The sequence below is a fragment of the Oryctolagus cuniculus genome, chromosome 4, assembly GCF_964237555.1.
Source record: "Oryctolagus cuniculus chromosome 4, mOryCun1.1, whole genome shotgun sequence".
Classification (NCBI taxonomy): Eukaryota; Metazoa; Chordata; class Mammalia; order Lagomorpha; family Leporidae; genus Oryctolagus; species Oryctolagus cuniculus.
Window position 1 is genome coordinate 67,702,961 of NC_091435.1, and position 13,259 is coordinate 67,716,219.

Here is a 13,259-nt window from a genome sequence, read left to right on the forward strand (position 1 = left end):
GGCCTTGGGCCACCCTCCCTGCTTTCCCAGGCCATAGCAGAGAGCTGGACTGGAAGTGGAACAGTCGGGACTCGAACCAGCACCCGTATGGGATGCCAGCACTGCAAGTGGCAGCTTTACCTACTACTCCACAGCGCCAGCCCCTTGTAAGGTCTTGCTACTCATAGTCCTTACCAGTTGCATCAGAATTGTTTGATTGCCTGTTAAAAAAGCAGAATATCAGGGCAGATGTTGTGGCACAGCAGGTTAAGTTGCCACTTGGAACTCCTGAATCCTATACAAGGGCACAAGTTCCAGTCCCAGCTACTCTGCAGTTCCAATCCTGCTTCCTGCTGATTTACCTAAGGGGATGATCACCCAAGTACCTGGGTCTCCTCCACCCATGTGGAAGACCTGGATGGAGCTCCTGGTTCTTGTTTGGCTTGGCCCAGCACTGGTTGCTGCAGGCATTTGAGGAATGAGTCTGTAGAAGGAAGAGCTCTCTCCATCTCTGTCTCTGTCTTTTCTCTCTCTACCTCTCTCTCTCTCTCACTGTCATTCTGCCTTTCAGATAGATCTTTTTAAAAATGCAGACTACCAGATCTATCTCAGCCCCTTTAATCAGAATATGATTGCTTTGCACTTAAAGTCTGAAAAGCATTACCTGGTGCACTACCTAGAGCCCTGCAGAGCCTGTTTCACCAAGCATTTACTTGATTCCAACAACTGTCTACTGAACTTCTGCCATGTGCCAAGTATTGATGCTCTGTTTTCATCTGCAAATGTTCTCCCAGGACTGATTTGGAACTATTTGGAGACAGTGTCACCACCATCGCCACCATACCACCACCTACCCCCGTGCCCAGAACTGTTTTCTTGGGCAAATCAAGTTGTCCTGAATGGAAAAGCTGCCCATTTCATAGAATGGCAAAACAGCTCCTTCTGAAGTGATTCCAGTCCTCTTGCTTTCAAATTCTCACACAGTGATGCTGCCAAGTCTGTAAAGTTTGATGCTTTCTTACTATGTTCATGTCTTCCATTAAAAGCTGAAAAATAGAGGAAACAAGCACTGAAATCAACATTTCATAATAAAGCTTAAAGAAAACATTGTGTTTGCCTTAAGCAGCTTCCATAAACTTTTCTGTTTGGGAATTGCATACATGTGTATATTTCAAATGTACATGTATTACTATATATATTACAAGTATACATATATCTATTTAAGTTCAAAGTAGAGCTGGCATTTGGCACAGGGGTTAAAACGTAGCTTGGAGCACCTGCTTCCCTTATCAAATGCTATGTCTGGTTTGAGTCTCAGTCCTACTTCTGATCCAGCTTGCTACTCACACACACCCTGGAAAGCAGCAGGTAATGGTTCAAGTAGTTGGGTCCCTGCCACACACATGCAAGATCTAGATTGAGTTTCTGGCTCCTGGCTTGGGTCTGATTTAGCTCCTGCTTGTTGCAGGCATTTGGGAAATGAACCAGCAGACAGAAGTTTCTTTTTGTGTCTCTGCCTTTTAAACTTAAAAATAAGAAATGAAAGTTCAAAGGAAGCCCAGATGATGACATTTGAAAAACAGATCTTAGGTAATCTCTTCACAGTGATTTTTTTTTGGTGGGGGGGAGGGAGATGGTGGTGGTCGGGGTGGGGAGTGGCCATTTTTGTTGACTCAAGCAGCTAGATGTCATATTGCTAACTGAGATAGCTGAACCAAAAACCCTTGTCTTCCTGCAAGAAAAGAATTTCAGACACGAGGCAGAGTAGCACTAAGCATGCTAGCAAAAGTTAGTGAAGAGAACATACCTGATAGGTCAGGTGGGCATCTCAGCAGAGAACTGAGAGTACAGTCTGCATTCTTTATAGACATCAGCCTGCCTTATCTCCTCCTCCCTCTTCTGGGGTAGTAATGGGCAGAAGGCTTTCCTGGGCATGGAATTCGTGGACTTCATCAGCACAGTGTTATTGGACCTAACAGCCTCACTGGCACAGAGCAGGAAGGATTCCCCAAGCCATCTGTCCACTGAGGGTAGGCTGGAACCCTCCTAACAAAATTACCTGGCATGGGCAAGACTTTTGATGTGCAACTGCCGGTCTGCTTCTCAGACTGGCTTCCCTGTGCCTCTTCCCTCATTCAACCAAAGAAAACCCCTGCTTTTGTTCCTCAGCCCTTCTTACACATATAGGCTATTGTCCTATCTAACAATATTCCCAATATCTTGAGATGTAGTTTTAAAAAGAGCACTATATTAAAATGCCCTTTAGGCATCATAAGACACATGACAAATGTTACACACTCTTATACACTCTTTTAATTAACTGATAAATGGTATTCTTCCAGACCAAACAAAAAAGCTGTTTGTTACTATAATGCCACTAGCAAGTTTCCTTTCAAGATTTACTTTTTTTTTTTTTTTTTTTTTTTTTGACAGGCAGAGTGGACAGTGAGAGAGAGAGACAGAGAGAAAGGTCTTCCTTTTGCCATTGGTTCACCCTCCAATGGCCACTGCGGTCGGCGCTCTGCGGCCGGTACACCGCGCTGATTCAAAGCCAGGAGTCAGGTACTTCTCCTGGTCTCCCATGGTGGTGCAGGGCCCAAGGACCTGGGCCATCCTCCACTGCACTCCCGGGCCATAGCAGAGAGCTGGCCTGGAAGAGGGGCAACCGGGGCAGAATCCGGTGCCCCGACCCGGACTAGAACCTGGTGTGCCGGCGCCACAGGCGGAGGATTAGCCTAGTGAGCCACGGCGCCATCCCCAAGATTTACTTATTTATTTGAAAGGCACAGAGACAGAGACATCTTCCATCCACTGGTTTACTCCACAAATGGCTGCAATTGCCAGAACTGGACCAAGTTGAAGGCAGGAGCCAGGAACTCCATCCAAGTTTCCCACGTGGAAAGCAGGAACTCAAAATACTTGGGCGCCAGCACTTTGGTACAGAGGGGTAAAGCCCTGGCATCCCTTATGGGTGAAGGTTCAAGTCCTGGATGCTCTGCTTCTAATCCAGCTCCCTGCTAATGCAGTGAAAGATGGCCCAAGTGCATGGGCCCCTGCACCTGTGTGGGAGACCTGGAAGAAACTGCTGGCTCCTGGCTTCAGGTGAGCTCAACTCCAGCTGTTGTGGCCATCTGGGGAGTGAACCAGCAGATGGAAGACATCTTTCTCTCTCTGTCTCTATGTCTCTCTGTAATTCTGTCTTTAAAAAAAAAAAAAAGTAGTACTTGGGCCATCATGTGCTGTCTTCCCAGGCGCATTAGCAGGAAGTTGGATCAGAAGAAGAGCTGAGACTCAAATCAGTACTTTGATATGGGATACAGACATCCAGTGAGTCAGATTATCCAGCTAAGCCACAACACTGGTTTCACAAATTTAAATGAATGATAAGAATAGAGGAAATTTTAATAAGATGTCAAAAGGGGACAATGTGCAATAGGGCATAAGCGTGTATATTAAAGTAGATGGGGGGTGGTGATTAGATGTCACCCCAGATCTGTTCGTGAACATTCAATCTTCCCTTAGCTCTAACCGCTGTTTCCTTTTCCCTTAAGGCCCTGCAGCCTCGCTGAGGATTTGCCTGAGCTGAAGCCCTCCAGACCCCTGCCTTCAAGGCCAGGGTGCATTTCTTGAGTTGCCTGTTTATGAGGATGTTCCTAGAGATTCGATGTGAAATGTCTCATACACTGCAATAGGGACCCTACAGTTTTCCACCACGGGCAAAGGCCACTTGGAGGAGTTGGGAACATTGCTGAAAGCAGGGAAATGAGTTGTGTGCCTCCACGTATCCGGGCTAAGGAGCCTCATTCAAAACAGGGTTTCCAGACAGCGTTACCCAGCAACTGCTCCAAGAATGCTCCCAGAGTGCCATTTAATATACTCTAGGGGTCATACCCGCAACCACCGCCGACCCCCGCCTTGTGGGGCTTGTGGAAACCTAATGGGACAAAGAATTTGAGAGAGAATTCCAAACAGCAGACCAATACAAATGTAAAATAGCCTTCTCTTCTGTGCAATGGGCATAACAGCAACGAAGTGCCGCCCAGCTGTCTGCAGGTGAATCTTAATGATATGCCACTTAAAACACAAATCACCCTTGCACCTTTCTTAGCCCCTGGACAGCTCATATTCCTGCTGTTTCTGGTGGTTTACAGAAAAGGCAATGCTCTCTGGACAATGGTCACCGTGGGCGGCGGGGCGGGGGTAGAAACAGTCGCGGATGCGAAGAACATCCAAAGACTTTAAGGCTGCAGGACAACCCGCGTGAACGCCAACCGGCCAAGCCCCCAAGTTCCCACGACTGCAGCCGCAGCAGCTGCCAGTTTCCGCACGCAGGCAAGCGGGAGTGATGGAGGGCGGAGACTGGGGAGCAGGGGAGGCGTGGGAGCGGGACAGAGGGGCAGCCCCGAAGGGCGCCGGCCAATCACAGCGCGCTCCGCCCGCGGCCAATCACCGGCCTCCTAGCCCGGCAAATCTGCCCGGCAGTGCGGGGCGGGGCTGCCGGGAGTCCGGGAGCCGGCGGCTGCACTTCGGAGTGTCTTTCAGGAAGCCACCGGGCAGGGGGCGTCGGTGCTGGGAAGCCAGGGGGAGCGAACGACAGGCGGGCCCGGCTTATGGACCAGCCCGGAGTCCTCCATAGAAGCCCGAGTCAGGCTGGAGCTGGTGCGCCCGGGCGCGCACACGTGTGTAGACCCGCGGGCATGTCTGTGGGCTGCGCGGGCACCTGTCGTGTGAGTAGCTGCGGGCGTGGCTGCTCTTCGGACGTGCGGCTTCTGTAAGCTTTCTCTCCGGGGGCCTGCCTTCCCCCACCGCCGCAGGGAAACCTAAGAAGTTTAACAGGGCTGGGACTGAGCCGATTAAGGAAGACTGGGCCGTAGAGGGTGGGGACTGCGGGTGCTGGGAGGTAGGAACCACCTCTTTGCCCCATCTCTTAGCCAGCAAGGCATCTTGCAAAGACTGGCGTGACAAAGGTGGCCCTGAAACATCTACAGCAGTGATGATCACTGAGTGAGTGGCCCCGGGGCTGAACCTGACCGATTTGTTGACGAGAGGGATGCTAGCAGTTAGGAAGGCAAGGAGGAAACTCAGGATGGGGACCATCTGCTCCCCCAACCCCAGCGGGACAAAGACAGCAGCGGAGGTCTGCAATGCCGACTGGATGGCCTCGCTCCCCCCTCACCTCCACCACGTCCCCCTTTCCCATCTGGCAATCCCAGGTATTCTTCTGTTCCTACTTGTTCCACGGTGTTTGCTTCTGCCATGTTAGTGTTGTTGATGGGTTGGGTGGCTTTTCTATTGTGCTAAGGAAAAATAATTGTCAGTGACCCCTTTGTATGTCCAAACCAAAAACTTAACACCAGCGGAGCTGCTTCCAAAAGGTTTAAGTACACTGCATCATTGGTAAAAGGGACACTTGAGAATGGAAGCACCGCACCACTGGTTTTGTTTGTTTGCTTGGTTTAGACTTGATAGCCTCATTCTAAGAACATTAACCTTCTTAATGTCGGGGTCAGGGCATGTGAGGAGTGCATCTACTTGATCACGTTAAAAAAAAAAAAAGAAGAGAGATGGGGGTTATGAATAGTCATAACAATTTTAGCCTTGCATCTAAATTAAAACCGAAAAATGTTTCCTTTCTTACGTATCTGACCTTGTGTATTGGAAAAATGACAAGCAGGTAAGGAAGGTTCAGAATGCGGGATGAGGATAAAGACCCATGTTTTTGTTGCTGGGAAAGCCAAAAATAGAGAATCCAAGCTGTCATCACAGGCAGTCATTAGGTGTGATGAGATGGTCGTGTTTGAGGCTTTGTCTATATATACACAGGTGTCTCTGCCTGACTGATCTAGAACTACAACTTGAAAAGGCTTCTGCTCCAGCCACTGTCTCTCAGCTGGGGGGTTTATCCCCTGCCATCACGCTTTGGATTTGATAAATGTGTCCCCTTTCTTCCACTCAAAAAGTAGTTGGTGCGGTTTCTAGGGACAGATGTTTGCACTCCAGTGAGTTGTGGCCTGATGTGCTGAGCAGAATCCTTTGATGCCAATACTTGGAAAGCACCCCAGGAGCAGAGGATGGACTGCTGCCAATCCTCTCCCTCGGAGACACAACAATTGCAGTTCACCCCTAGACTACAGACGGACTCCCGGGCATTCCCCGGCCAGTCTGCCTTTCTGCTGGCTGACCAGTGACCTCATGCAACCCCAATCTTTGCTTTCTATGCACAAGGAAGAGGAACACAGGCTTGAAATGCAGTCTTTTCCTTACTTGCCTCTTCTTTTCGAGGTCGCCCAGGTTCATTGTCCTCATGGGCCCTTGTTGCTTTTGAGCAAGGAGAGACCTGCTAACTTTCTGTAGAGTTATGATCACTTCTGTTCTACCAGCCATTGGCAGCAGCTCCCTGGGAAATGCCAGATGCCCGTGCTTTAGAACACGTCTTTTCCATGTTTGATTGACGCCTGTGGAGTCATCACCAAAGTGATGCACGGGCCACGTGTAACATTAGTCATTGCCTTCAGGCGTAACAATGGAATTATTTTGTTGTGGTGTGTGGCAGGCAGGTAGTATGTGTTTGCAAATAGAATGGCATCCTAGGCAGGCTGAAAATGGCCAGGGCATTTCCGAGGCAGGTTGGGGCTTCCTCTTTTCTTGGACTTGGATGGCTCAAACCCTAGAGCTTGACTGTTCACCCTGACTCTGTGACTGGAAAGGAGCTGGAGTTTGTCCTGTGAGCACTAGGGTGTTTCTGTGGTTGCTAGTATCGTCAGGGATGAGGAGGATTGCAGAGCAGCAAGTACCTGGGGCCCAATACTGTAACTGGAAAGTCTGCAGTTAGCGGCTGTGGGGGACACCAGACTTTGTTCACACAGCTTTGTGGATGTATGCAACAAGAAGGGAGGAAAATGGAATTGATTCCTCAAAAGATGCTGGATTCACTACTGTGAAACTGCCCTTTTCTCAGCGGTAGAAAGGTCATATGTGTGTGCATATGTAAGCTCAAAACAGGCAGATCCCATCCTCAGTGCTAGTCATGCAGGGACTCTCCTGCTTGTTCTTTTTTCTCTGCCTTGAGTTGAATACTCTCCAGATAAAGGCGAGCAGGCCTTCTGGGAAATTCTGAAATATAGAAGGTTTTCAGGAAGTGGAGCTGACCGGCTGCCTTCCACCACTTCTCTTCCTCTTCCTCCTTGTCCTTCATTGTCATCATAGCTGTTAGTTACTGAACACTGCCATTCAGCTCCATTGGCATGCGTTACCTCACGTCCTGACACTTCCATGAAGTAGCTGTTAACATCCTCATCCTAGAAATAAGGGAATGATTGTTCAGAGAGGGTAAGCAGTTTTCTCAAGGCCACACAAATCCCAAGTGGCAGAATTAGTGTTTAAGCCCCCGTGGAGCTTCAAAACCCTTGCACTGGCCCTATGCCCTTGAGGTGGCCTTGGGAAGTACAGAGCGATGGAGGTAGTCTCTAACTGAAAGCCAGCTTTTACAGACTGTTCTGTGCATGGAGTGAATGGAGGAAGTTTTAAAGCTGGGTGGTCTCTAACTGAGTGAATATATATCACTGTGGTGGGACAGACAGATGTTATGTACTTGAGTGATGTATGTTCTAATTCTATACAGCAATGTATATAATTTATATATAAATAAGTGTATAAGTGTGTGTGTTTGTATATATATATATATATTTGGAACCTAAGTTTTAAATTCAAATTTAGTGCTTCAGTCTACTGTGTGTGTGTGTGTGTGTGTGTGCCCATCGGGGCCTCTGTAAGAGTGGGTCCAATGTGTCAGGAAGGGAGTGGGGCAGTGATGGCATGGGAAAGGGCAGGGAGAAGGCAGGGGTTCTGGCAATAAGAGCAGAACTGGGGTGGAGTAAACTATGTCGTATTTGAGTGCACCTGCTGCATTTGACCACATGATGATGAGAGATAACATGTGTGGATATGCACCTCTCAACAGAGCCTTGATGTATTATTTTACTTGCACAACTGTTAAGAGCACCTGTTAATGACCACTTTCACCCAAACATACTGAAATGTCTTAAAGAACAACCTCAGAGTAATTCTTACTAACAACTAAATAGAATCACTTGATAGCCAAAGGGTAAAGAATCTGGAAATTGGACAAGTCAGAGCTTTAAATTAAAGCATCAGACTATACAAACATTTTCATTGACATTAATGAAAGCATGATATTCCCTATTGACAAATGGACTGGGAGGAAAAATAGTTTTCTATAATGTACACTGTATTCTATCTTTCTCTACGTATACATATATGCACATATAAACAGCATGATTTGTATTTGTGTAGATAACATATGTACATGCATTTCATGCTCCATTTTTATTAAAGGTAGACTAATCTATTGGGAAGAGTGTTGAACTGTGTGATGTTGAAAAAGTACCTGCATTTCTCAGGATTTAGTTTCTTCATTTGTATCAAAAAATTGGATTAAATGAAATGTAGAGTCCTTTCTAGGTGAAAAGTTACTTGATTAATTTGAGGGTTTTGTTTTGGCTTTTGCCTATTCTTTATCCAAATGTAGGAAGAGGTGAAGCTAATGATTTGGTTCACTGTAGATCCAAAGGCTGTTTCTGTTATACTTATTCAAAACAAGAAATTATTTTTGGTGTGCACAAACAAGGACTCAAAATAACAGAATGAAGCAGGGTTCCTGCGTTTTAGCATTGTAAAGGGGCTTTAAATGAGTTGCTCTAAATGGACATTCATTTGAGCAGATCCTGAGTGCATTTTTAGAAACCCCAAGGTGGGAGGAGGACCCAAGATGACTCAGTCATCCACCATACCGTCAAAGAAGTTTAAAATCCAGTGATATATGTGAAGGCACTTCCAAAAATGCCTAAGAAAACTATAATTAAAAACAAAGTCTATTTTGGTACAAAAATTTGGAAATCTACACAATTTTTTAATAATATGCATTTTCCATGAAACTGTTGAACAGCACTTGTTTGTGTGGATACACACACACACATACATACACACACCATACATAAAACTATCTATGGTGAATGTATTTATATAGATGGATAGACAGATACATGTCACATATGTATATATAATCCCTTCACTATAGATATTTTCTAAAACACTGATTGAGATAAGTGTGAAAATAGAGATATAAATAATGTGTTACAGAAGCACACAGGATGGGAAGATTAAGTTAAACTTTTAGAATTAGGGACTACTTTGTTGAGAAAATAGCATTTGACCTGAGAAGTGTAGAATGATCAAGATTTCACAGGATGTGGCGGATGTGGCTGGGGCTTCAGGACTGAGAAAGGAGCTTCCCAGGTGAAGTGAATGGTGCTAAGGAATGCGGGTGTGTGTGGGAAGGGGCTGAGGATGCCCTCGCCTGCCCCTGCGCATCACTTGCTAGTACCTTTATCATAGCACTTTGCAACACATCGTTATTTTTATGTGACTGCCTTTCCCATGATCTCTGAACAAGTCAAAGAAGGAGAATATGGCTTATTTCCCTTTTTAACCCTAAGTCCTAGTAGAGGCAACAGCTCAGTCATTGATGAGAGCTGAGTGAATAATTTAATGCATGAAACTGCAGAGTAAGAATACTGGAAAAGGAGCTGGCAGCCACCATCATTTTCCATTGTGATCAGAGCTCATCTGAATAGACATTGGCTTCACCTTTCCTAAGTAGCTACATAAAGCCGAATGACGATTTCCCCATCTCTTCCCTGTCCTGTGCACAGCATTCCTGAAGCCCCAGATGAAAACTCCGAGGCTGAGTGAAACGGCCACACGAGTCAGAAGCAGAACTTCTGTCTCAGGGAGAACCCCTTTGCCAGCATCCTGTCTGTGTGCCCTCTTCCCTTGTCAGCTTTGAGCTTCTCGTCTTTCCTTGCACTGACCTGGCCTGTAGCCTGCCTTCCTTTCCCAGGGCCAGCTCTTCCTTCCTTAAGGGCTCCTCACTGCGTTCGAGGCCCAGGCTGGTCTCTGTTCTCAAGTTGCTGCTGATCATTCTCCTCCGTTCTGCCTTTCTCAAGTCCTCTCCTTTGCCTATGCAGGTTGGCCCCTGACCTCTTGGTGATTTCCGTAGCCCTTCTCCCTGTGGTCCCACACTCTCGTGTGACACGGAGACAGCAGCACGGGGCAAGGTGGGGGGGGGGTGCAGGATGAAGGGGTCATGACTCAAACCTTGCTTCAAGAAGTCAGAACAAGAGATTTAGAGACCACCCAAAAAGAGGGCCAGTCAATTGTGTAACCGGACGAGGGGGATGGCTCTGCTTTTTGGGTAGTGTGAGCCATGAGTTGGCCCTAGAACACATCCGTTCATCTACAGAGTTTGAGGCTGTGGGAAACCAGGGACAAAGGTAAATCTACCAGGATCTACTTACTTATGCAAGAAAAAAAATGAGACCAAAATGATCTATTGAATGGAAATATTTTATTTTTGTTGTTGCTTTTTTTTCCATCATTTTCCCCTCTGGGTAGCCAGTGTGAAGAATAAAACAAGGCAACGGCTGTGGTTCTCGTTAGTAGGTTTCTCTCCTAAGGAGACTCATCTCTTTCGTAGTCCACCAACCCCTGCCAAAGCACATGAAAACCACCAAGAATTCAGGAATCATACTTGTGTAAAAGAAGTAGGATCGAGGAGCAATTAAGACTGGGAATGCAGCAACCAGAGTGCCTGGGTTTGAATCCTGATTCTGAGGTCACTTAAAAGCTGTGTGACCTAGGGCAAGTTACTTAACCTCTCTGTGACTCAGCATCCTTCCCTGTAAGGCAGAGATAGTAATAGCTCTACCTCATTTGTTTAGTGTGATAATTACATTCATTCATATAAAATACATTCAGTATGAAGTAAGCACTATACAATCGTTGTAATTTTTATCATTGTGGTTATTATCAGCGGTGACTTATTGAAAGCCCTTACCTGGGACAGACAACAGAAAGGAGGTATAAGATGCTGTCTGTTCCCTGAGATAATTTACAATCTAGTTAAGGAGCTGAGGATTCAATTAAAGCGTGCAACTCGGTGTTCTCTGGCTGATCAGATTAAGGTGACTTGAATGGCCACCCCACAAGGGGGCTTTAGAGTTTAGGGCAGGAAGCATGAAGGACTGCCCAGGATGTGAGCAACAAAGGTGTCAAATGCAGCATGAGGGCAGCTGATCAAGAAAGCCAGAAGATCCTCTTCAGTTATCCTCTCTGTCCTGTCTACCATCCCACATTCAGCTGTCAGAGCTCATCATCTCCGGACGCACCAAGCCTCTGGGAAGAATGCCGCCCTCTTGTGACAGGGCCACGTCGGCTCCGTTCATTTCCCCAGCACTAGCCCAGTCATTTTGTTCCCAGCTCAAGGGGGTGGCTATTACAAAACACTTCTCGCTAAACAAACCCTTGTGTGTATTTCACTACTCCTTCCTCAGCTGTTGGAATCATTTCATCATCCCTCCAAACACATACACCCACCCCATAAACGCACATTCATCACCCATTATCCAACACAGACACACAGACACATACACACATACACGTACCACACACTTGCTATGACCTACGCTTCACTCTCAAGGGGCCTAAATCCTAATGTCTGCTGTCGTGCACCCTTCATGCATAGCCTGCAACACCTGCCCAGGGCCATTTCAGATCTTGCAAGTGTGCGGCTTTCACGTGCATATTCCTCTCTCAGCCATGCTTCTGAAGCTAAGGATTTGGTTTCCAACACCTGATCCGATCTGACCTCCACTCGATGTGACAGGTTGCCCCTGCATCTCTCTCTAGCCACTGGGAGCCTAGGAGCACACGCACACTAAACATAATGGGAGTGCAATGCTTTTGTGTCCTGTAACTTTGCCTTGAGAAAAATCGCAAACCACTGTGCGGATGCTGACTAACCCTAATTGGCGTTTCAGCCCAGGTCTGCAGAGGAATGGTTATTAATAGACATTGTAATGGGTGGGCGTGTTTGTGTGTGTGCGAAGAATTTGAACACATATCAAGAACCAAGGTGGAGGAGAATGCTGATGAAAGCTGTCTGGGTTGTACTGCACACATGGTTAAGCAGGAGCCCTTCCAGCCTCTCACTGGTGTTGTGAAACACGGATGGCAATTTGGATTATATTGCCAATCACTCGTGTGGATCAGACACTACACGGAAGCATTGCATTACTGGATCTCTAGGTAACTCCAAGATAAAACAGATTAGGCCACAGAGACCTGCACTGCTAATGGAAGGATATGTAGGTTATGTCATCTGCGAAACAGTCTTTCCTGGAGTCTCCATCTACTAAGGCAGTTGAAATTTCTAAGAGCATAATAGCTTTTTTAAAATTCCAATTATTCTAGAACTGTCAGCTACAATGTACCATTTCTTTTTGAATAACATTCTTTTTGTTTTTAAAGATTTTATTTATCTATTTGATAAGATAGAGTTATAGACAGAGAGAGGGAGAGACAGAGAGAGGACTTCCATCTGCTGGCTTATGCCCCAAAGGGCCACAACCACCAGAGCTGGGCCAACCCAAAGCCAGGAGCCAGCAGCCTCTTCCAGGTGTCCCACGTGGATGGAGGGGCCCAAGCACTTGGGCCATCTTCCACTGCTTTCTCAGGCCACAGAAGAGAGCTGGATCGGAAGAGGAGCAGCAGGGACACAAACCAGAGCCCATATGGAATGCCAGTGCCATCTCGGATAACATTCTATCAATATTTCTTTTTCTATACAGATCTGACAATATTCAAATGAAAGAGAAAGCAGGAACCATTTGTGCCCTGTAATGCAAATGTCTTGGTGTGCAACAGTAATCTGCAGTAGCAGTGAACTGAAAACCTCCTAGACTCTGTCAGATTGAGATGAATATGTTATGAACATGTATGGCTTGAAGCCTTATATAGCAACAGCAATATTCTTAAAGTGCACTTGAAGCCAGATTAACACTCCCCCCTTAAAAAAAAAAAAAAAAAGAACCGAACAGATAACACTTAAAATAGAATGCGCACCTGTTCTCCCTGGGATTGTGCTCAGGTTATTGTCCTGAGAGGAGCTGCCCATGTGGATCCTCCTGACAATTATATGATCACATCGAATTAATTTGGGTGAAAAAAAGTGCTTCTTTACTACGTCTGCATTTTTACATTGTAAAATGTTGTATTTGCTTAAAGGAAAGTCATTAATTTGAAAGATAGTTGAGAGCCCTTTTATGCCAGGTATTGTGTTAGATGAGATGATGACAGAGGTAAGATTCTTCTCCCTGCCCTTCATGAGGAAGACCAACACTCAAACACAATAGAGAAGAATG

General features: G+C 46.3%; 1 protein-coding gene across 2 annotated transcripts in view; it reads left to right on the forward strand.

Moving 5' to 3' along the window:
- Nucleotides 1-4,449: 4,449 nt before the first annotated feature.
- PLCXD2 (phosphatidylinositol specific phospholipase C X domain containing 2) overlaps nucleotides 4,450-13,259 on the forward strand; it is a 65,255-nt gene continuing 56,445 nt past the window's right edge. For both annotated transcript variants that reach the window (XR_518516.4, XM_002716713.5), the window contains exon 1: nucleotides 4,450-5,192. Coding sequence is in view for 1 of the 2 variants with exons in the window: in XM_002716713.5 (XP_002716759.1) it covers nucleotides 5,030-5,192 (163 nt within the window). In the remaining variant the exon portion in view is untranslated. The remainder of the gene's footprint in view (nucleotides 5,193-13,259) is intronic.